This window comes from Nicotiana attenuata, chromosome 6, assembly GCF_001879085.1.
Source record: "Nicotiana attenuata strain UT chromosome 6, NIATTr2, whole genome shotgun sequence".
NCBI classification, from domain to species: domain Eukaryota; kingdom Viridiplantae; phylum Streptophyta; class Magnoliopsida; order Solanales; family Solanaceae; genus Nicotiana; species Nicotiana attenuata.
The window spans coordinates 75,619,710-75,644,208 of NC_031994.1; the positions used below are offsets into that span (position 1 = coordinate 75,619,710).

Sequence of the window (24,499 nt, forward strand, 5' to 3'; positions counted from 1 at the left end):
ACGCACAACTGCTCGTAATAATATACAACGAATATACAATTATCATACATTTGTAATACAATTCCTGCAACAATTATGATACATATACAATTATAATACAATCGCGATACATTTCTAAAAAATTGTGACACAATTATGATTTCATCTTCTTCAAGTTTCAATCACAACTCTACACTAAAAATTTAATATAATCGTATTATATTGTATCGAGTATTATTTTTGGGTATTGATGTATCATATACAAGTCACATACAATAAAGATTTTAGAAAGAAAGAAAACAAGATTCAAAACTTACCCCACAACTTGATTCTAGAGCAATATTTCGAATTTCGTCATATTGTATAAAAAAGAAATAGATATTTTGGGTGATAAGTAAGAAAGAGAGAAATTGAATCTCAAAAGATTTGGAAGAGGAAAAGAATCTGCAATATTGGGGGGGATAACTTTGGGTGAGCAAGATTTTTGGTAAGCGAGATTTCTTACTATGGGTAAGAATAATTTTGTGTAATTGTTAAGAAAGAGAAAAGATGTTTTTGTAATCCTTTGGAAAAGGAAAGAATCTTAAAGGTAGGAGGAATTATTGAAAATGGGGGTTGAGTGTCAAGTAACTGATAGGCTAGATTTAAGGGATCTTGAATTTCTTCTTTTTTATGATTTTGTATATAACTAGTAAATATAGATATACAAAGTAATTAATAAACCTATATAAAGGTGGTAAATAGGTTCCTATTATAATATAGCTAGGTAAAAATTCCCTAAAATTTTGCCAGGAATTAGCCCAGATATGTATACAGCCCAATTTTGAGGTTTGGTAACTGATGGGCAGCCCATGCCGAGGGAGAGACCATGGGCTTTTTGTCTATTCTCCAATTTCCTTAAACTAAAGGACAAGTTACACATTTACTGATTGGCCAAAATAATTACATTTGCTATATAAATATACAAAAAAAAAAAAAAAAAAACATGTATATTATATATTCAATAAATATAAATCTTGCCAGCTAGACATTGATGCCCGTAACATGTTTCTGTCTAGGAGAGCTTGCTTGAAGGATGCTCTTAAGACCAATGGGCTAATTATCTATAATTTGGATGGCCACAACCTTTTATTTATCATGATTGATACAGCTTATTGGGTGTCTATTGGGCTATCGTTATGTCTGTCCAACCAATGATTGCGTTCGAATGAGGCCTAACTGGACATGAAACTCCCAGGCTCCCAGAATTAAGAATTTTACCATTACTGTTGCTTATCTTGTTGAAATTTACAAGATGAAATAAGAAGAAGAATTAACCACTACTTCATCTTAAGGGAGTTCTTATAGTTCAACAAAAGAGTGTTATTAGCACCAAAAAAAAAAAGGAGGAGTATTTGCTCTTATTTTCAGGTCACCTCAACTCTCGTCGGAAGCAATATACTTGGTTTCGATATTACTTATTAACCATATATAGAGCCTTTATTTAATGAGTTTAAGTTTTATATAATGATAATGTAGAATTTAGTTACATAATCATGTCATTAAAAAGTAATTACATGTAACTCCAAAATCAGCAACCTAGAGTAAATTGCAGGTTACTTGTTATAATAGGTCAAATTACACTAATAGTGTAAAAAAAAATTATTACATGTGTATACAACTTAAATCTTTACTTAACTTTGAGACAAAGTGCTATATATATTTTGTTGGTTGATCTAATAATATTATGAAATAATATTTATCACTCAAAATATAAAATAAGTTTTATACAGCTGATATCCTAAAATGGTGTCACAAGGTACATGTTTATGGCATATAACAAGAATACTTGAATAAAACTAACTTATAAACTGATAGAATAAACTCGTAAAGAAAAACTATATATGTCACGCCTTTTGACCTACAAAAACATGATGAAAAAGATCCAATTATCCAAACAACATTTCACAATCATCATGTCAACAACATAAATCACTAGAAAAATGTTATCAAATGTGATCCGTTCCATAGAAACTAACAATTTTCAACTTCTATCAGACAAAAAAGAATCTGCCATACAAAACAAAAGCCTAAGAAATGACCTTCGCAATGACGAAGAATCCAAGAAAACAGCTAAACTACAAAGAGGAAACAACATACTTTCCTATTTCGTCTAAATGGAAGAAGACAACGTCTCTGCTTGGATTATCATAGAAAACGAAAAACCAGTAATAATGCATTTAAGATGATTTCGATATCTAAAGACAAAGGAAGAGGTAACTTACTTTGACTTCTCTTGTATTATCATTTACTTGTCTGCTCTCCTCAGAATCGATGATTACTGTCCAGTGTGAATGACAGCATTCAAATTAATTCTTTTGACAGCAATATATCTGTCTTTTCTTGGTAGTTTTAACTGCGTAATAGATTTGTTGAAATTGTATTTGGAATAACTTTTGAGACAGCTCGTGTCCAATTTTGACACCATATAGTTGAATGTGTTAAAAGGTTATAAGGTATACCTAAATTTATAATAGAATTCACTTAAATTGTTGCTTACTCAAACGCTTAAACTTAAAAAGCCAATAGATATATAATATGTATAATCCATGTATGATATGTCTATAATCATTGTATTAATATAAGTATACTGACTAGAAAAAATAAATAATGAATTCGACCTGCTATTTGTGTAAAGATATAAAAAGAAGTTAACTCAAATGACCTAAAACTCTTGAATCCATGTGGATATAACGAGAGAAGCAGAAAAATGGAATTAAAGTATTCGATCAGAAAATTAAGTGGCTGTAGCCTGTAAGTGTTAGATAAAACGTTGGAAGTGTCGAACAACTTTTTTGTTTTCTCCTTTATGTTCTATTGATATTGAAGTCAGTAATTATGTCATATAATTTCTATAAGAGTCCATTAGGTCACTCAACTATCCCAAATTATCTCCTAAAGTCACTTTTCTTTCGTTTGTAACAACAAAGTCACTGAACTATGCATATTGCACTAAGAAGGTCACTCAACTAGATTTTCCAAATTTTGAATTGTCGAATACCTATTTTACCCTCTAAATTATAAACATTTGTCTTCTTTTTATTTTTTTAAGCTTTTTAATACTATAATTTTTCCCTTTTTAATTTACATTATGGACTTACCTATAGAATAAATAAATATTATTTATAAACTAAGAAAATAAAAAGTATTTAAGCATATATAATGTTGGAATAACAAAATAATAAGCATAGTAAAAAAATTAATTAGAATAATTTGTTAGTAATAATAATTTTAGTATTAACAACAAAAATTCAAATATTTATTTATACAATTCAGAATGAAAGAAAATAAAGGTTGTAAAATATATATTCCATGCACGTAATATAAAAATAATTATTTAAATAAAGGTTTTTTGTAATATACATTATATATTTTTGAAAATTATGCTCAATTATATATATATATATATATATATATATATATATATATATATATATATATATTCCATGCACGACTTAACATAGCATATTTACCCTCTCAGATAGTCCCCCTGCTTTTCGGTGACATAACTTTGTGTCGTCGGAAAGTTGGTAGAAATATAATAATATAATTAAGCATCATTTTTAAGAATATATAATGTATATTATAAAAATATTTTTATTTAAATAATTATTTTTATATTACATGCGTAGAATATATATTTTACAACCTTTATTTTCTTTCATTCTGAATTGAGTATATAAATTTTTGAATTTTTGTTAATACTAAAAAGTTTAAAAAAAACAATAAAAAGAAGATAAATGTTTATAATTTAGAGGATAAAATAGATATTTGGCAATCCAAAATTTGGAAAATCTAGTTGAGTGACCTTCGGAGTGCATTAGGCATAGTTTAGTGACTTTGTTGTTACAAACGGAAGAAAAGTAACTTCAGGAGATAATTTGGAATAGTTGAGTAACCATTTGAGTATTTGACTCAATTCTATAATTAGTATCCAGGATAACACTAGACTGGCTAATGGACACTCAAGTTGGCATGAAATCATCGTTACTTTTGTCTTAAATCAAATTTAGCTTTTTGACAGATAAAACTAAAACAAATCAAAAGACAAAAGATTCATACATATATATACTGAATAGAGCAGCTTCTATTTTGTGTGTGAAGGCGTCAAGCAAAAGATAGAAGAGTACTCAGCTTTACTTGTTCATATCTATTTGGAAATTGAAACAGAAATGGATTTGAATACAAGTGTTAAATCTGAGATGGCGAGCCCTGGGAAAAGAAGCATATCCATGGTGGATTATGACATTTCAGAGACGACCAAACGTGTGAAAAGACGGAGAAGGTCTCCCCCTGCAATTGAACTGAATGAGAACATTGGCCAACAAGGTGAAAAGCAGAAGATGGACTCATCTAAAGTTGATCAAAATATTGCTCATACACCTACTGTGAAGAGAAGTTCAAGATTCAGAGGGGTTAGCAAGTAATACTAAATTAAAAATGTTAAGGACATTTTCTGGTCCTTTTCCCCCCTTTTGAGTTATATAGATTTAAGAAACTGACTCTTGGTTACCTTGGATTTTAGGCATCGATGGACGGGGCGTTATGAGGCTCATTTGTGGGACAAGAGTTCTTGGAATGTAACTCAGAAAAAGAAAGGAAAACAGGTCTATCTTGGTGAGTACTGCACTTGGTTCTATAGACCAATATTTGATTCAAGAATTGAAGTTTGGGTTGGAGAAAATTTACTTGTATGTTGTGTTTTAAATTGAACAGGAGCATATGATGAAGAAGAATCTGCAGCAAGAGCATATGATTTGGCTGCAATCAAGTACTGGGGTACATCAACTTTCACTAATTTTCCGGTATGATCACCTGAGCTGACTCAAAACTTGTGTATACTTTATTTTCATAGTCCTTTTGCTTTTAATTCTTTCTGTTTGATTGAAAATTCTGTCTTAAAACTCTTTCCTACAGATATCTGATTATGAGAAAGAAATTGAAATAATGCAAACTGTGACTAAGGAGGAGTACTTAGCCTCTTTAAGAAGGTATTTGTTCAACTTGATTTTCAATCAGATCAAGAAAATCTTTTCACTGAAAACACAAAACTTACCCGAGTTTTTGCCGTTCTAATGCAGGAGAAGCAGTGGTTTCGCCCGGGGTGTATCTAAATACAGAGGAGTAGCAAGGTGAATAAATTCATTTCACCTTGATAGTCAAGCCACTGTTATAAAACTTTACCATATGTTGTTCATCATTAGTAACAAAAGATATTGAACTGATATAACTTTCAGGCATCATCACAATGGCAGATGGGAAGCAAGAATAGGAAGAGTTTTCGGTAACAAATACCTCTACTTAGGTACTTACAGTAAGTACTTTCACCCCATAATTTTGAGCACTGATCAAATCAAGACTGTTAAAACAGGCTGCCAACTCGAATCTTGTGTTTGTTTTTCTGTAGGTACTCAAGAGGAAGCAGCTCGAGCTTATGACATTGCTGCAATTGAATACAGAGGGATTAATGCTGTGACTAACTTTGACTTAAGCACCTATATTAGATGGCTAAAACCAGGTGCCAATTCTCAGATGTCATTCCAAGACATAAGATCAGAAAATCAGGCTATACAAATGAACACTAACGATATGATTAACCCGATAAATGATCCTAAATTCCCTTTCAGCTCCAATTATTTTACCACAACTAGAGAAACTCTGCCCCCTATTCCTCAGAGCCAAGAACCTATTGAAAGAAAAATGCCCTTAAGTCCGTGCAACAAGTCGTCTTCCCCTACAGCTCTCAGCCTTCTGCTTCGCTCCTCCATGTATCGTGAGCTTGTGGAGAAGAATTCTACCACTACTGCTAGTGAAAAGGACGAGCCAAACATGAAGAATAAAGAACAATCAAACACAGAAGATGGGTTTGTGTTTTACACAAGTCATAAGTTGCCTCCATTGGAGTCTTTGGAGAAGGGTACTTCTTCTCGTCCGTGTGATAGAGCAGGGCAGTCCTTTTGGAATGCGATGCCTTAAGATTACTTAACAGTTTACAATTTGCAGTGAAGAATAACTGAAACTTGGTAGTCATCTAGGAATAGATGAGAAGTAGTTTCATCAAAGGACTGTACATAAAATGAACAGAGAGAGTGAAAATCTCTCTTTTTGCAAAGAAATCAGATCTATCAATTGCTTTTGGACGTGAGAAATACAACGTTGCAATTTATGGATTACGAGTATTGGCCTGCAGTCAACAATAATTGAGTTTTAATTATATGCACCAATGGTGTAAAAGATATTTGCACAACTAAGTAACTTAAAAGGCAATTGTACGTGATCTCCATTCTCCCATAATTAACATTTACTGATAACCTTGAACATTGTATTGCGATCGGGAACCTGTTTGCAGGTTTTAAACAGCACTGCTTGAAATATCATTGTTCAACAACTCTCATTCTATTCGTAAACTTTATTGCAGGATCATGAATAACGTAGAAAAAGATACCCCACTACACAACCAAAGAGGAAGCATATGTTAGTTTCTGTATTCGAAAATATAATTTGTGCAAAATAAAACAAAACCAGAAACAAAAGACAGAAATAGAATCAAATGAATAATGTTCCGAACCCAACAGAAAACTGTGTTTCCTTAAGGAATTTAATCCCCTCACTGTTGCCCAAGGTTATTGGATTAATTCCTCCCAGGATAGAACGGAACAACTATTCTGTAATACCGGCAATGGAAATTACAGAACCTCGTCGAACTCAACAAACGACAGTAAACCATACAGATGCTTATGTTTTTGCTTTGAAAATAAAAATGCAGAAATGCAAAAGATGAGGGAAGAGTTTGCAGATTTTCGATGCTAAAAAATGAGGCAAAACCTCTGAATTTATAGCCAAACAGTCTGGGTTGAATAGGTGCGAAGGTACCTGTTCATATGAGGTACCATTTCGGCAGAAGTCTGTTAGCGAATTTTAAACTCAAAATGACCGTTGGGAACCGCGAATTTTAAATTAAAATTCCGCGAAAAAATATTAGAAAAGAAATTATATAACAGAAAACGGGAAATAAATTTGGTCTAAAAAATCTCAATCAAATCAATTGACCGAAGCCGAAACCGAGCCTAGCAAGCGACGGCGCGAGGCACCACTTCTTGTTAACTCTTTAAGAGCTAGAAGATGTGCTTCTCTAAATAAGCACAAAGATTTTCTTTCCTTTTTCTGATGAGGGACAAAGTACATTAGTAAAGGAAACAACTTCAAACTTTTCTTTTCCCTCCATTTCCCATTCACACCTCTTATCTAATTAGATAAAAACCCAACAACATCGACCTCTAATAATTATCAAGATACAGGCTAATGACAGGGGCTTTTACCCTTTTCTATCTAAAGACAACAGAATAAACTACAAACACAAAATAGAGCTTGTTGTCTATATGTTTTCACTACTAGAAGGCTGAAAGGCATCTAGGATTTTCAGATCATAGTAAACACATGAATAGAGAAAAATTTATGTGACACGAGCTGTTCAAGTGGCAAAGAGTTGAGCAAAATTATGAACTATCATATAATCCAAACAGCTAGCAGCAGGCTTAGCATAGCTGTATCATGCCTTCTTCTTTTTGGACTTGAGCATCACATATCCGATAAACATGCTCAGCAAGCAGATGAGTGCCATTCCAGCAAATACGGGAATAAGAATCGCATACTCTTGAGGTAGAAAATATTTGTGCACAAAATGATCAGTATCAACCAGTGGCTGAAAGACAAATAGCATTTATCAACCCCATATATTAACGTAGGACGCAAAAAGTCACTACATCAGGCAAGAGAGAAGAACTGACCAGAATGATGACCCAGAAGGTATAATATGTGAAAATAGACAAACTAGTCACTGTCAAAAGCAGCCCAATCGTTCTGTCTGCTAATTCCATCGTGACTCGTTCGCTTGTGCAGACTCTAAATGTGGAATGCCATATTAAATTGCAAAACAAAACACGGAGGCATAAACAAAACGCTGCCCTGGGCAGAAGTTTGTAAATGAATTCCAAAGAAATGAAAGCAGGAAAAGCAAACAGGGAGAGGGAGGGAGGGAATGCACATGGAATGCTCAAAAGATGTAAAATTACACGACCAAACGTTATGCATCATTCAAGACAATACAGATGACATCCATTCTTTCTCAAGAACAGAACTGTAAGACCAACTCAGTAACTGAATAGTTGAACATCCCTCTGATGTACCAAAGAATACAATGATTGCTGATGAAAAAACACTACTAATCCACTATATGTTTAGCTACCTTATGAGTTCCAACTATTTACCTGGTTTTATTGCACAAATGCACAATATATGACTTAATTACTCTTGGTATCTATACAATCATCTAGCAATATATATTTCCAAGAAAACTGCCAAAACCACATAGCAGTCCTCTATCCAGACCACACAAAAATTTTATCAAAGAGGAGAGGAGGGACGTTTCAATAACAAAACGTTCCCAATAAAAACAAATCTGGAAAGAAACATACCAGCTCCAGGAGGAAAAGGGATAGAACTGAAGAAACCAGAAGATACTTGACCTAGTTTGTATTTCTCAGTGGTTTGTCTACCAAGGTGCACAGCTATGCTTTTATATTGCTTTTGAAGTCAGTCCAATATCGACTAGATTTCAGTACACAACAGGACATATAGTGAAACCTCCAACAGTCTAAGATTCGGAAAGCAACGTTTCAGGTCTGAGTCATATGTTTTATCAAATAAATACCTATAGTAGAGAATGCTTGGAAAATCAGGCACTTATAAGTCAGAACGTACAAAAGATTTAATGAGAATATAATAAGGAACTGGTAGCCTAAAGCATGATGGTGCTACCTCTTAATATCTGTGAGAGTATAGCGTGTATTTACATGAGCATATCATGCTAATAATATATGTATTTCCTTTTGGTAGCACCACTGTATATTTGCAAACAAATATTTGACCCAAACACGTGAATCTTGTTTCAATCATCTCCAAAGTCGCACATACACATCCAATGGTGTGACCTAGTGGTCAATGAAGTGGGTTGAGAATCATGAGGTTCAAATCCCAGCGGAGATAAAAAAAAAACTAGGTGATTTTTTCCCGTCTGTTCAAATTTGGTGAGCAGAGTTACCTAATACCCGTTGCTGGTGAGAGGTAGCAGGTATCCCGTAGAATTAGCCGAGATGAGCGCAAGCTGGCCAGGACACTACGGTTATCAAAGAAAGAAAAGGTCGCACAGTAGTTTCATTTTGAAGCAACACGCCCCTTTCTAAAGAGATTGGGGAGCACTTAAAGAGATTGACAGTCTACTCTATGATCCTACATACTAGCTACACAAATAAGGAGACAAATATCAGATATTAGAGCTAAAATAATTACATAATCACTGGACATCAGCATACAGCTGTAAAATAAATTCAGATTGCATTACCTACGCGATTAGCCTGCAAACTGAGAAACAGACAACGTAAGTGCTACAAATTAATCAGAAAATTCAGAGCCGCAAATATACGCATTGAAGAGGTTTTCGCTGATAGGCAAAAAGACATTATGCACACAAACATTGATTATCCCCATAAGCGAACTTCAATTCCTTAATTTTCACGGTAAGTTCCAATATTTCACATTTAAGGGAGAAATTACCTTGAAAATTTTATTATTTGGAAATTCTTTCGTTTCAGAGCATGAAGATCGTTATGATCTTCCAAATCGACATTGATTCCTTTGTGCTTACATTAGTTTCATTTTTCAGAGTTCTCTATAGTTCTCTCTTGAGAGTTTCAGAGAGGAGAATCCTGAATGAATGGGCCATCAGCTTTTTCCCTCATATGGGCCAAAATGAAAGATGGGGCTGGTGTTAGCCGAATGATCCAAATTGGCGGTATTTAAAAAATGGCCCCTTGACCCGTAGTCAGTGTGTTTATCATATTGGTAGAGTTTATGCTATATTTATAAGTTGTTTTTCAAAGTCTATCAGGTTGATATGATTTTGCTTTTTAGTGATTTCTCTACAGGATCGATAGAGTTTATACTATATTTATTCTGCCTGTCTATTAAGTTGTTCATCGAAGTCAACCCGATTGGCATAATTTTTTGCGCTGTTTTAACAAAATATTCTTCGAAATCGCAACTTTAATTTCGATCAAACTACCCCAAATCTGCTCCAAATGATCTCAAATTTGAAATAAAGCTTCCAAATACCAAAACAAAAAAAAACCTCAATCACCAATTTAGACAAATAACACCAAATCAAAAAAGATCCACTTTGTCTTGTACAACACTCTATGAGGTACAATAATGGAGTTTTGAGCTTTTTACAGTAAATTAGTAAATCAATGTTTGAACTAAAAATCTAACCATAAATTATCAACATTCGAACGATTTTGACAATAATGGATCATTAAGCTTCTATTTTTCACTACCAAACAAAAATTACAAACTTTAAATATTGAAGAACTATGGTATTTAAGTGAAAAACTGAAACATTTCGCTTAGATAAAAACGGGGACATTCAACTAAAACCAATCTCATTTTTAAAGTTGAGGGACATGCCATGCAATTTTTCGAGAGATGGGTGATACATATAAACTAACTGACCCATTCTATCCCCGCGGCCAAAGATCAACTCATTTCCTATAAAAAATACATACATAGACCCTTAATTTGGCACCAAATTTTATTTTGGCACCTTATCTCAAGCAAGTTCCTATTGGGCACCTCATGTACTTTTAAACTGTGTCATTTAAACCCCTCGTGGCTTGCCAACAAAAAATATTGAATGCGTGAACTATACGTGTGCAGTGATATGGCAAAAATATCAAATAACAAGCCAAGTGGCTTTTGAGTCTAACTAATAAAAAAAACACCTGAGCTAAAAAAAATACTACTATTTTAAAACTTCCCCTGACCCCCCCCCCCACCCCCCTCTGACGACCCACTCCACTATGTCGCTGTCGTTGCATCATTTCTTCCCGGAATGCCTATCCTCCATAGAACACCTCAACATTTCCAGACCAGCTCCTCCTACTCCCCCAGCTTTATCCTCTTCCCACATGCACATCTATTTTGCCTTCAAGACTGCTGGACTATCCAGGGCAATGATAGTTAGTAAATAGTATTTGTAAAATAATACCGGAGAATATAAAATAACATAAACAGAAATATAAATGAAACAAAGGTTAATCCGAGCCCACTGAATTCACATTATTTTCTTAAGAAATTTAATCCCCTCCTAGTACCCAAGGTTATGGATTATTTCCTCCCAATATAGAACGAATTACACACTGGTGTAGTGGTACTTCAAACCCCAATGTTTCAGTAAACACAAAGTTCAGTAGCAAATCACACTTAGTGTTGCTTTCTTTGAAGTTAAAAGTATGCAGAAGAAAGGAGGAGAAACTTAAAAATTCGTATGGAAATTCTGAGAGAAAGGACTTGTATTTATAGTTAAATGGCTATTACTCAACAATAAAGAGGGAAAATTGAAGAGGGTAGTTAATTTTCTGTTACCAAAACAGAAAACGGAAAAATGGAAACGGTTGGATTTTAATATTAATATTCTTGAATTTAATATTAATATTTTGTTATTAAAATATTTACTATTAACAAACAAATTTGGTCCAAAAAATTAATCAATCAATCGTTTGACCAAAGCCGAAGCTGAGCGACGACGACGGCGCGAGCATTGCCTTCTTCTCAACTCTTTAAGAGCTAGAAGAAGAGCAATTGCTTATATACACATTAAAAACCTCTTCCTCTTCCAATATGGGACAATGTCCCTTTGTCAAGGGAAGAAACTTAAAATTTCACTTAAAAATTTCATTTCACTCCATTTCCCATTCACCCTCTTTTAAGCATTTAATATACTTAAAATCCCAACAATGATTATTTAAACTTTAGGGAGAAATTGTAAACAAAAAGGGGATAGGTCGCACTTGGGTTTGGTTTTAATATAATCCTTGAAAGACTAGTTTTTGAGAATAATTTATAAAGAAAATATTGAATGTTACAATTAGCTTTTGAGAATGATTTGTTGCACGTACGAGTTATTTTTAAAAAAAATATCTAAATCTACATTAGATTGTTTCGTTCTCCAAAAGCATCTACACTCAATCTTGAAACCCCAAACTCCATTTATGCTTCTGATTTGGGTTCTTCAAAGTCCTTCGGGTCGCCAGTTCGAGCCCTCGCAGGGCCACTGGAGGCATTACAAACCGGCTGCGTCTCCAGAGCCCCGTGGAACTAACCGTGGTGTACGCATTGGAACAGCGGGTCCCGGTGGATACAACTAGTCGGGTTCGCAAAGCGATGCCCGAAAACCACGGATTAAAAAAAAAAAAATAATGTTTGGAGTGCAGTTTTACTTTAAGATATTATCACATCAATATTCAATGGACATTACTGTATTAGAAGATCAATGAATCTTCTCCGACAACGAATCTGGGAAGGCGATATGAAGGTGGATTATGAGAAAATATTTGAAAATTTGTTAGGAAAACATGAAGTGGAAGAAAGAAATGTGATGGAAGTTGCCGGAAAATTCGCCGGACTTCCATGAGTGGCGAGCACCATTCTGGAACCATCAAAGAATCCAATTTTAGGCAAAAGCGTAACTTAGCAAACAATTTCACGCGCTAAAAAGATGTGTGAGACACGCAGTATGCCACACCAGCAATGCGAGTTTAAATGACACAGTTCAAGAGCACATGAGGTGCCCAATAGGAATTTGCTTGAGATAAGGTGTCAAAATGAAATTTCGTGCCAAGTTAAAGGGTATGTGTATGTTTTGGCCAAAAAATATTTGTTATTATTTAATTTTAGTACTTTAATCCCCAGATTATAATGGTAATATAACTTGCTGTAAAATCAAATGATCTCTTACGAAACGTGAAAAATCATTAGTTATTTAATAAGATAATGTAAAGGATTTCCAATAGACCGACCAAATGCTTAAGCCATTTCTAAGGTGTCCATAATCAAAATATTTTCACAACTGACTCATATTTCTAGTTTACTTTCATCTCTGCAAAAAATAATTTGATTTATGAAAGGATTGAAAGATTTATATTATTCTAACTGATTAATAAATTGTACGAATAATCACTATACACCTAAACCGACGAAAAAATTGTATAGTTATAATAAGATAAATTTAAAATTTTAGAACTTTATAATACACATAAAACTTTTTTGCTTAGTTGATTAAATAAAAATAATATTCACATACAAAAACATAATTCCCACCGATCTGAATCAATTTTGTTTACAACTACAACTTTGTATAATTTCTTCATTTAAAAAAGCTGGATATAATTCATGCTAATTAGATCCAACCATCCTCCAATTATATATTGGAAATTGATATGTTCAGTGACTTTGTAAATATTTGTTAGGAGTACTTTCAAAGACTACAAATTAATATATGTATAAATCCAAAAACCAAAATACAAATTGCACAACTAGTTTACTAATTATTGGTATTCTAAAGTTGTAGTCCACTTGAACGTGTCGCACAATCCCATCGCTCTCTCATCAAATGATAAAATATTAACATCTGCATTCTATTCTCCAATTCCTTCCTTCATTTTCGCCCAATTTCTCAAATTTTGGCGCAATTTTCCACCCTTTTTACCCACCAAATAACTACTACCTTATAATTTTCCGGACAAAATTCTCCAAACCCCAAATTCTAGGGTTTTCATAGTACTATTGTAATCCAGTTTTTTTCCTTTTGAAACATTTACCTTTAGGTTTGGATTCTGAATTTTGATCACAATTCGAATAAATAAGAGAAAGAGATGAGCTTTCAAGATCTAGAATCGGGTCGATCATTGGGTTCCCGTCGTGGCTATGTGAATGGGAAGCAAGACCCGACCCAAGCCTTGGCCTCAGGAATATTCCAGATAAACACCGCCGTCTCCACGTTTCAGAGGCTGGTTAATACCTTAGGTACACCTAAGGATACCCCCGAATTACGCGACAAGTTGTGAGTTCTTTCGACATTTCGTTAACATTTTGATTAAATTAAGTTTTTTGTTCCATGATTTTGATAAAATTTTGATAATTGAGGTACACTTGACGTTGAATTTTGGGCTTATTAGCCTTTTAAGAATTCTTTGCAAGTGTGTACGTCAAAAAATAGAATTGGATTTTTACGAGTTTACTGGATGCTTCTTTTGTTTTGACGTTCTGCAATGGCAACCTTTTTTTTTTTTGGAGATAAAATTAGTCAAAATGATACTCCTTTAGTGCTATTTTCCTGGTGATTTAGTCTTCATTGGCTTATTTGGGAATTTAGTGTGATATAAGATGAATTTATTTATCAGCTTCTGCAGAGAGGCAGCTGTATGCTTGACATTATATAGTTCAAAGCAACTTGTCTAAAATATCTTACGTGCATGCCAAATGGCAGTGACTATAAATAAAATAGTCAAAAAAAAATTGCAGTGTCACACTTATCTGGGAAAATTTATGTAGGACTATCTTGGCTTGAGAATTATACAGCATGGAAGGAGAGTTTTGGAACTTTGAGTAGGAGAAGAGCAAAGAACAAACCTGGTATATGTTGAGAGTGGCATTACATGATGACTAGGATAACCATAGTTAGAAGTTAACTGTAGTCAGGGTAGGATCAGTTAATTATTAACAGAATTAGTTAGTTGGTTAATGAGTGCAGCTGGCAGTGTATATATGTACTACTTGGACAGTTGGACGACTAATGAGAAGTAGTTATTCATTTTTCCCAATTACATTTCAGCTTACAGCATATGCTCTCTTCTTCATCCTCTCTAGTTCCTGATCTCCATTAACAGAAAAGCTCAATCCCATTCCCAGTAGTATCTGGAGAAGATGGCTGAAGCTATGGAGTTTAAGAGTATATGCGAGAATGATGAACTTACTGTACATAGAAGTGATGGACCTCTATCTTGGGTTTTCATCAAGAGAACTTGCGTAGAACAATTTGCAGGTGCTGGATACACTTTTAATGATAAATGACAATGTCAACCTCTAAAAAGAATGATGAACAAAATGCTTTCTGTTCTGAGAGATAGTACAAAAAGAAGTTTTGAGTTGAAAAAGCATGAAAACATAAAAATCATTAAGGGTCCATGTTGCTCCGAAAGTGGCAGATGTGCTTCACTCCAGTAAGGCATGCAAGTTGAGTAATTAATTTTAAGCAGCAACAATGATTTGCCCGTAGCTACAATAACAAAATAGTTTTCCTTAGAAGGATAATAACAATAATAGTTTAATTGTGTCTCTACAAAATCCATTAACCTTATTAAGCTTGAATATATATAACGGCAATAACTATGCTACTATTTTCTTCTATTAGCTGATCTGAATAATTGTTTCATATTTTGCATATGTGCTTTTAGTCCTAGCAGTCTCCTTTCAGAAATCATTTCTGTAATTGGGTGAATAGGTGGGATACCCCAGCGAGGTTTGCAAACAAATTCCTTTAGATTGAACAGGGTGAATATACCTCGCAAGTTTCCCAGGGTGGGTAGAGGACTAAGTTATGGGTTGGTAACAAGGAAAAAGAAGCATTGAGAGGTGGGATTAATGCAATTAATTGATCTTTGGGGTCTGCTATTATACGTTCAATCATTATTAAGCGGATAATAGATACTAGCTTTGCAGTCCAATGTCTGTGATCCGAACTTAGTGCTGCAGCAACAATAATAGTGCCCGTTTGGATTGGCTTATTTTAAGTACTTTTAAGCCAAAATAACTTTTAAGCCATGTTGTAGTGTTTGGATAGAGTAAAAAAGTGCTTTTAAGCACTTGTTTTTAAGCTAAAATGACAAAAAACAAGCCAAAACCCAAAAGCTAGAATTCCTAACTTATGACTTGAAAGCTATTTTGGCTTAAAAGTAACTTAAAATAAGACCATCCAAACGGGCTCATAGTGTCTTGATGAGATGAAAGGTGGTTCATTCGAATTTAAAAAAATAAAAAATTTCTGGTACTTGTGCTGATTTTCTCAACTGCAGGCACAAAACAAGGCTGCATATTGGGCAATTAGTGAAAGATACATCTGCAAAACTTAAACAAGCCAGCGAAACAGATCATCGAGTTGAAGTCAGTGTAAGTTTCAAGAAGTGCTCTCCTTATTTCTCTGTGTTTGTCTTGGTGGGTCTGCACTTTGATATATATGTGCAAAACATTTATTCATCTCCTCTCTTTGCGAATTATCCATATTTTAAACATTTGCTAGCCTTATGTATATTTCTCGCTCTTCGTCTATCAGACTTCTCTCTTTTGCTTATAACTGTGAATTCGTTTTTTTTGTTGCACTCAGGCTAGCAAGAAAATTACAGATGCTAAACTTGCTAAAGATTTTCAAGCTGTATTAAAGGAGTTTCAGAAAGCTCAACGCCTTGCAGCTGAGAGGGAGACAGCATATACACCTTTTGTTCCCCAAGCAGTTCAACCTTCTATGTAAGTGATGGTTATATTTACCGGAATTTTCATACAGTAACCAAGCTTGAAATTTGAAAAATTACATTAAAAGAAACTTTTATCTCGATAACTGATCTTGCTCTTTGATATTGTGAAATAAAACTTTTTACCTTCATTTCACCTCTCATTTCTAGTTCATCATCTTTTGGTAAACAGTTACACAGACGGTGAGATAGATGTTACTTCAGATAAAGGTCCAGAACAGCAAGCTCTCCTGGATTCTAGAAGGTAAAAGTCTGATATTTTTACTCCTTTATGCTTGCTCTTAATCATTATTTATTGTTGTTGTGGTGATGGTTCAATTAATTGCTAAAAGTTCACCAGCAAGTCTGCTGTCAAGTTTTTGATGCACAAGGAATTGAAATTGGACTTTGAATTTGGACTCAAATTGACATATGGTCTAGTTCAATTAGATGGAGGCTTTTTTGGTGTGTAGAGAACTCATTTCAATGTTTGGGATTAGGGGTTGGGATTCTTGGTGATTTACATTGTGCAACACGGTGTAAAGTGGCGTAAATTATCTTAGTGTTGGTTTTCTGCCAAGACAAATTGTCCAAAAGAGCTGTTGCACATGATTGAGTCGAACTCAGATTCTTCTGAAACAAACCTAACTCTTTTAAAAATGCACTAAAGGCAAGTTGATGTTAATGTAATTATGATGTTTTTCCAAATGTGGGCTTGTTATCGATTGTTAGCCGGAATGTGAATATGCCTCCTATACTTTTTGTGAGAAGACAAGCTATGATTATTCTGACATCTGCAGGATTGAAGGGATTAAATTTGTCATATACATCAATGAATAGAAGTCAGAGGAGATAACTGTAATTCACCCTTAAAATGGGCACTGACATGCAGAGTTATTTGCTTGCATGACAACAGAGTTAAACTTCCAAAATTTTCATCTGCTGAAGTTACAATTCCTTGATCTCAGACACATCAAATGAAAGTATGCTTGTGATGCAAATGTCATATAAGATCAATGATTTTACCTCGTTAATACATGCATGCATGCATATATATATATATATATATATATATATATATATATATATATATATATATATATATATATATATATATATATATATATATATATATAATTGTAATTTTTGGCTTGGTGATTCTTAGTTTCTGTTTTATCCTCCATGTACTCGTGCTGCAGACAGGAGGTTTTGCTTTTGGACAATGAAATTTCCTTTAATGAAGCTATTATAGAGGAGCGGGAGCAGGGAATACAAGAAGTACAACAACAGATAGGTGAAGTGAATGAGATTTTTAAGGATCTTGCTGTGCTTGTTCACGAGCAAGGAGCCATGATCGGTAAATTCCTCTCCTTCATCTTAACATTCAGGTACCAAGGGGGAACGCATTTTGATGTTTCTAATTCTTTTGCAGATGATATTGGTTCCAACATTGAGAATTCTCATGCTGCAACTGCACAAGGGAGATCACAACTTGCTAAAGCTGCAAAGACCCAAAGATCAAATTCATCTCTGGTAAATCTGACACATCTCACACTTCTTTATCCAGAAGATAAAAGTCTGGGTTTGGCGTGCTTGAATATGCTGTACTTTAGTGTGAGGCCTGTCTGTTACTCTTTCCTTCCCCAAAAAATGGCACTACTATTTATTTGGAGCATAATATTTTTTCTTTTACTAAGATTTTTTCAACTAATTTAGAAGTCTTGTTGACCAAGAAAATGTAATCTATAGTACCGTTTTTTACTCTCTAAGTATGTAGTTTTATTTATTAAAAAGTTGGAAATATATGTCCTTGCCAAAAATTAATGTATTGTCCCTCATATCTTGTACCTTGATATTCTTTTTGGGACGGAGGGAGTAGTATTTATTTCGGTGTTTTACTTGATAAAGGTTTTGTGGATTTTTGAGGAATTTGATTAGGAACACTCTGGTGGTTTAAATGTAAAAAAGTTATATAATGAACAAGACCACTCAGACACTGGTCGACTTTGAAATTTTATCATTCTTATGTTATAACAAGTCAGATCATGTAATTAGCTTGTGGAGAGGAGGAGGAATTTGTGGAAGAGCTTAGTGGGAAGTGCAGGAATTTGATAAAATTTCAACTTCTTTTGTGAAGCTTTTATTATTTAATCGTGCAGTCACTCCAATTTTACATCATCCTTGGTATCTTTGAATTCGAACCGGTGTTTCTGCTTCCCTCTCACTTTGTGCGCATCAGTATTATTGTTCCACCTCGAACTAAACAATTTATTGTCTTTATGATTTCCTGACATATTGTACTTTCTGCAGACCTGCTTACTCCTGGTGATTTTCGGAATCGTGCTCCTTATTGTTATCATAGTACTTGCAGCCTGACTTGAAGATTTTGAGATATAGAAAAGGATACTAAACTATGTTCAGCAGTGGAGTGATCTTTGTGACTCAAGTTGTTTTTGCAGGCATACCTGTGTTCAATTGTGCTGCCTCGAATCTTTGGTCATACGGAAAGTTTACTGTCAAACGAAGTGTTGTTTGCTCTGGGCGAGGGGGTAGCAGGGTTTGTGTTCAATATTGTAAATTTGGTGCTTGGTGTGTTGCTGCCTTGTAATGGCACTATGGCAGGTGTGTCAATAAAAATTGATTCTTTGGAGGGTCTGTTTTTCTACTTGCAGTCTATTATTTGACACAAGCATATGACATTTTATTCTTTATGATGCTAGTATGGTGAATAGATAGTTTGTCTTGTTTGTTTTTTGCCTGTCTAAATCTTGTGTGGTAGGTTTGTACCTCTAGTTCTGTTCCGAGGTAGTTTTCAAAAAGTTGCAACCTAAGCCAAAACGTTTTACTTGCTGTCTTGGGAGTTGTTTTTCAGTTATCACTTCCCAAAGGTATTTGTACTGGAAAATATCATAATTGCTTGGATATATGCATCAACAGCAGATATAATAACTGAATAAGTCAACAACTTATGATGCCAAAGCAAAAAAACACAGAGAAGCATCTCTGTCTGCTGATTAACAGAGCAAATCTTTCCAAGAAATGACTCAATTTAAAGAGGGTAGGAGTATAATTAAACCCAAAGCAAGAAGACTACAGGATCACAACTTCACAAAGGAATTAGCCATTTTTGGCTTCAAAAACAATTAGCAATTCAAATTCTAATACTGAGGCATGTACTACAAAACCTGTGCCACTAAGCGATATACAAATCACATACAACAAGAAGCCTTTTCTTTGGAAGGAGTGTTCATCAACTAAAAGGGGCTGCACCTGAGATCATCTTGATCACAAGCTGCCTACGTAACCCCCAAACAAATCCTAAAGAGGGGATCAAGCCCACACGTAGTTCTTTACATATACAGTATTCATAATTCAATTGTATTGTTTTTTTGACTAAAAAGGGGCTGCACCTGAGATCATCTTGATCACAAGCTGCCTACGTAACCCCCAAAACAAATCCTAAAGAGGGGATCACGCCCACACATAGTTCTTTACATATAAAACAAATGAATTTTCTATCATGAATCATCTATCTACTGTCAGTATCTAGCAGCCTTTCACGAATTCCCTTTTCTACTTTCTTCAGATTCAGCAGTTGGATTCTGATTATTGCATCAATGTTCTATAACCAAATCGCGAATGTGTGGCTGTGTCTTGAATGCTGTCTTTCGATGTGGTCTGCGCAAAAGGGACATGTAACCACTTTGCTTCTTCCTTGTCTTTGTCGCAGGCTGCACATTGTTGGCTGATTTCAGAAAAGAATGATTCAAGAGCATGTCCGCGGTCCAACGCGAGCTAGGATTCTTGACCAGACAACTTCTCACAAAATCTTTTGCCTCTGCTGACAGTTTCGCATTCTCATAACTTGGTTGTTCATACCCGATTCGGTGTAACACATCATCAACTAGGTTACTACAAAGAATGTTATGTGAATATTCTGTGAGTGTAGTTTTTGTACTAGTAAGTATTTTGGTCGGTTAAAAGTTTTGTTTCCTATTTGGCTATTTACCCTTATTATATTCAGTCTCCTCTCCTATTCCTAAATGGAGTAGTACAAAACTTTAATATGTTACTTCAATTTTATATTATTGTCGCATAAATTATTCTAGAAACTAACAAATTATTTTAAAGATGAAATTCTTGAAGAAATTTTATATAAAAATGGAATTTATATAAAATTTTCCATCTACATAAATTAATTAAGTTCTCCTCAATTTTACTACTGGATATACGCCAGAAATTTTATTTCAAATGAGACATATCAAGGTCATTTAACGAAATTTGTTATTTCTATTTTAAGGAAGACTAAAGAGCAACAATTAGAGGAAATGTAGCAATTCTTTTTCGTTAATAGGACTTTTCTGAATATTTTTTGCCAATTCCTATTTTTATATATTACTAAAAGTAAAATATTCTTAACTCAAAGTTCGATAGTTATTCTTACTCTTGACATAATTACCTATTTTTTCCATTACAAATGGCTAATTAACGTGCTCTTTTTGTTTAATATTTTAAATACTTTGTTTTTACTTATCAGTTGTGATGTATAACAATATAAGTAAGAAATATTTTATTTTTATTTTTATTTTTATATCTAAAAGCTCATTAACAGTCCTCTTTACTTTTACTTGAAAGTTGATATATATAGAATATTAATGCATAAATCCTCAACAACAACAATTTATTTTAAAGCACAAGTGTGAAGCATAGCTTAGGAGATTTGAAAAATTTATTTAGTAATTGCTAATTATATCTTAATTTCTTTTATTTTAGATATTTCCTTTAAAATGACAACTTTTTAGTAATCTACCAAAAGAAAAAACAATTTTTGTAGTAATCAATTACCTATTATCTAATCCAAATCCACCTTCACCCAGTGTTCTCACTCTCTTCCACAAGAGTGAAGCCATTTTAAAGTAATTTGTGAACGTCTACTGACTGCTGCTGCTGCTTCGTACCCTTATGTTATTTTATAAGGTGAATTAAAGTTGATGAATATTAGGCAAAATACATAGATTGTCACCTGAGCTTGTCCCTAAATTCCCGTTACATACTTGTAGACCAAAGGAATAATTTTATACACGCAACCTTTCAAAAATATATTTATGACACACCACTGTTGTGTTTGGCCACTTCTTTTAAATAGGTATATGTCACGCACCAATAATATCGTGACACGTGTCATTAAGTTAAAACAAAAAAGAAAAAGAAATTCATCTTCTTCCTTGATGAAAACCAACCACCATGGCTGCTACAACCTTCATCTCAGTTTCAAGGTCAGAGAACATGAATACAAATCAACAACCAAAGTTTTCAATATCAACCTCAGATTTCTTCAAGTTTAAGACCTAACTCAAAAATTCAAAGCACTCTTTTTCGGACTTCTTAAACAAATTTCGTTCCAACTACTTAGCTCATCTCTATATGAGTTTCAATTGAAATGGAGCTTCTAATTTATAATTAATTCAATCCCCGAACATCAATTTCAACAAACAACAACAATTTCAAATAATCAATTTCTGGGTCTTGCGCAATTTGTAGAAATAATTCGGATGAGAATAAGTGAAAACCAAAAATTTTAAGACGATTTTACGTTGGAAAAAACAAAACCCAAAAAAAGAAGAAGCAAAGGCTAGAGATAGGCGCAGAAGAATGGTAATAGGTCTAGGATTGAAGCGAGCTGGGGTTTTAGCGAGGATGAAGGGCAATATCTGAGAAAAAAATGCTCTGCAATGGATTTGGGATGAGATTCAGGCTCATGAATTAGAGGAGGAGCTGTTGAAATTATTAGAAGTGTTCTTTAGGAGAATCAACGGAGGAGCCGGCTGAAATTTGATCCATCAAAATGAAGAAGATTGACTAAAAATGAAAAAAAATAAAAAAGTGAAAAAAACTGGACATGTGGCGTCCAAATGAGGCTTTAAATACAAAAATGTATAGTTCACGTGCTTCATTTATGTGTAAAATACGTGCGTGCCATGTAATTAAAATGGTGTGTCATAGACACATTTTTTAAAGGTTGGGTGCGTAAAGTTATTTCTGTACTTAACAGGTGTGCAACCGAGATTTAACGACAAGTTCAAGTGGTATTTTATGTATTTCACTATGAATATTACGACATCCCAATCCTTTATTAATTAGGATTCTAACTTTCCTATTTTCACTTATGTCTCTATTCATTTTTTACGCCACCTCAACTTTTTCTTGTGTTAAAAATAAAAATGCAAATATTTTATTTCAAATGAGACTAGGGTCAGTTAACGAATTTGATTACTTCTAATTTTAGGAAGACAAATGGCCAAATATAACAAATTCCTTTTGTTAATAGGATTATTTTGAATATTTTGTTAGTTACAATTTTTATTTGTTTCAGATTAGGCTTCTTACAAATTTCGATGATAAATTTTTTCATAGTGAAGAACGTCTTTCATAGTAGATTTTTACTCAAATTTGTAGTACAAAAGAACTAGGACAATTTTTTTATGAAATACTATAATCGTCCTTTTGATTTTTGCACGTTACTGTCAAATCCTCAAGAAAAAAATTATTTAGCACATAATAGTATAAAGCATGAAGATTTATTGTATATTCCTCGGGGCAGGGGTGGCTCAAGAAGATTGGTGGCCTAAGGTCTATTTTTAATCTGGAGCCTTTCAGAAGAAAAAGAATAATTCATCTATATTTTTAATTGAAGTCTATTTTTCTAACTTTTTAAGATGTAAAGTTGTTAATAGTTTTTTTTTAATAAATAATTTAATCTCTCCTAAGATATTGTTGATCTTAGATAATATATAGAACCAGATTCAAAAGTTGATAACTTGATATCGAAATAATTTTTTATGTTCTAATATACTTGTTGAAACGCTTGAAACATGAGGGGAAAAAAGGGAAAAAAGAATGTGAATATAGTTTTATTAAAGGGATCTTTTCTTATCTATACCATATATGGAACTTTATTACCAAAAATGTGCATAATTTCTAAATTACCCGCCCAGTCCACATTATTTCTACAGTTTTGTACCAATCATTAAAAGCTAATTAATAGCAGTTGTATCTTCCTATTTATGCGAGCTAAATTTTAGGAGAAGAATATTCTGAACAGATTTGGCGTGAATATTCTAAACAGATTTAGGAGAAGAATATTGAAACGGAAAGGAGATTTCTGTTTTTCATCTTCATCTGTTCTTCCATATATTTTCCACAATTGATAGCCATTAAAAAGCTTGAAAGCTTTGAATTCAAATTTGGGTTCTCAAAAATCATTATTTGTCTGGATTGGGTGTTGTTGTAAATAATTCGGAATATGTTTAGGAGTTTATATCTCAATTTTGAGGGGTTTTGGTGAAGATTAGACTTGGTTTTGACTGAATTTCAGATTGAAACTCGAAGAAGAAGAAGAAGACATATTTCCAGAAATTGTAGATAAATTGTAGTTAAATTGTAGAATTGTAGATAAATTGTAGATAAAATGTAGATAATTGTAGATAAATTGTAGATTGGGAAGACTAAAACTTCTACAAATCTTCTACAATTATGTCAAAAATGCCAATTATGCTACAATTGAAATGGGAATTGGGATATTAAAATTCAATGTATTCATTTTGTAAATATCTTGTAGATAAACTGTAGATTATTTGTATTCTGATTGTAGATGCATTATTTTTTGTTTTCACAAATCCAAAACGACTAAAGCTTCTACAAAATCTTCTGCAAAAAACAGTCTACACTTTATCTACAATTTTTCTAATTTTTCTACAATTTATCTACAATTTATCTACAATTTCTGGAAATATGTCTTCTTCTTCTTCTTCTTCTTCTTCTTCTTCTTCTTCTTCGAGTTTCAATCGACTGTGTTAACCAGTAACCTTCAGCCACTGCCCAAAACAAAAAAACAAAAAAAAAAGAGGTCAATGAAAATAACGATACATTGATGTTTTGTACGTGTAAATAGAGAATTGGTAAATAAGAACTAATCTGAAGATACGGTCGCTAAGTTAAGATTTTTGGGGAAGTAAATGAGAACTAATCTGAAAATTATTGATGCTACTGTCCATCTCAAAAGGGGGGGGGGGGGGTTGGGGGAG

At 33.5% G+C, this 24,499-nt stretch overlaps 4 protein-coding genes across 9 annotated transcripts in view; 2 read left to right on the forward strand and 2 right to left on the reverse strand.

Moving 5' to 3' along the window:
- LOC109227237 (dolichol phosphate-mannose biosynthesis regulatory protein-like) lies at window positions 4,064-9,805 on the reverse strand. Of its 6 annotated transcripts, none has more exons than XM_019392318.1 (5): window positions 9,631-9,805; window positions 8,493-8,728; window positions 7,806-7,920; window positions 5,075-7,720; window positions 4,064-4,311 (listed from the first exon to the last, which is right to left on the reverse strand). In XM_019392318.1, the coding sequence occupies exons 3-4, from the start codon at window positions 7,893-7,895 to the stop codon at window positions 7,568-7,570; spliced, it is 243 nt and encodes an 80-aa protein (XP_019247863.1). In that variant the 5' UTR covers window positions 7,896-7,920; window positions 8,493-8,728; window positions 9,631-9,805; the 3' UTR covers window positions 4,064-4,311; window positions 5,075-7,567. The 6 variants fall into 6 exon arrangements, with proteins under 6 accessions (XP_019247863.1, XP_019247862.1, XP_019247865.1 ...); XM_019392317.1 differs by lacking the exon at window positions 8,493-8,728 and having other exon boundaries at window positions 5,075-6,202; window positions 6,331-7,720; window positions 9,631-9,804; XM_019392320.1 differs by lacking the exon at window positions 8,493-8,728 and having other exon boundaries at window positions 5,075-5,128; window positions 5,332-7,720; window positions 9,631-9,804.
- On the forward strand, window positions 4,191-5,994 carry LOC109227992 (AP2-like ethylene-responsive transcription factor At1g79700). The gene is made up of 7 exons (XM_019393179.1): window positions 4,191-4,441; window positions 4,544-4,635; window positions 4,735-4,823; window positions 4,936-5,009; window positions 5,100-5,150; window positions 5,256-5,332; window positions 5,426-5,994. Exons 1-7 carry the CDS (start codon window positions 4,191-4,193, stop codon window positions 5,992-5,994), a joined length of 1,203 nt encoding a protein of 400 aa, XP_019248724.1.
- On the forward strand, window positions 13,461-19,169 carry LOC109227238 (syntaxin-22-like). The gene is made up of 7 exons (XM_019392322.1): window positions 13,461-13,972; window positions 15,984-16,077; window positions 16,292-16,431; window positions 16,609-16,680; window positions 17,615-17,772; window positions 17,848-17,948; window positions 18,726-19,169. The coding sequence occupies exons 1-7, from the start codon at window positions 13,785-13,787 to the stop codon at window positions 18,789-18,791; spliced, it is 819 nt and encodes a 272-aa protein (XP_019247867.1). The 5' UTR covers window positions 13,461-13,784; the 3' UTR covers window positions 18,792-19,169.
- The window catches only part of LOC109227993 (phosphoenolpyruvate carboxylase kinase 2-like), a 10,148-nt gene continuing 5,678 nt past the window's right edge, over window positions 20,030-24,499 (reverse strand). Inside the window, exon 2 of the mRNA XM_019393181.1 lies at window positions 20,030-20,319. Coding sequence (XP_019248726.1) covers window positions 20,030-20,319 — 290 coding nt within the window. The remainder of the gene's footprint in view (window positions 20,320-24,499) is intronic.

Bases quoted from the DNA above. Each gene is read 5' to 3' on its own strand.
- LOC109227992 (XM_019393179.1), top strand. From the start codon at position 4,191: ATGGATTTGAATACAAGTGTTAAATCTGAGATGGCGAGCCCTGGGAAA. The intron at 4,442-4,543 runs GTAATACTAAAT...CTTGGATTTTAG, and splicing joins AGATTCAGAGGGGTTAGCAA to GCATCGATGGACGGGGCGTT. The intron at 5,151-5,255 runs GTGAATAAATTC...TATAACTTTCAG, and splicing joins AAATACAGAGGAGTAGCAAG to GCATCATCACAATGGCAGAT.
- LOC109227237 (XM_019392318.1), bottom strand. From the start codon at position 7,895: ATGGAATTAGCAGACAGAACGATTGGGCTGCTTTTGACAGTGACTAGT. The intron at 7,721-7,805 runs GTCAGTTCTTCT...TTTGTCTTTCAG, and splicing joins CCTTCTGGGTCATCATTCTG to CCACTGGTTGATACTGATCA.
- LOC109227238 (XM_019392322.1), top strand. From the start codon at position 13,785: ATGAGCTTTCAAGATCTAGAATCGGGTCGATCATTGGGTTCCCGTCGT. The intron at 17,773-17,847 runs GTAAATTCCTCT...ATTCTTTTGCAG, and splicing joins CGAGCAAGGAGCCATGATCG to ATGATATTGGTTCCAACATT. The intron at 17,949-18,725 runs GTAAATCTGACA...TACTTTCTGCAG, and splicing joins AAAGATCAAATTCATCTCTG to ACCTGCTTACTCCTGGTGAT.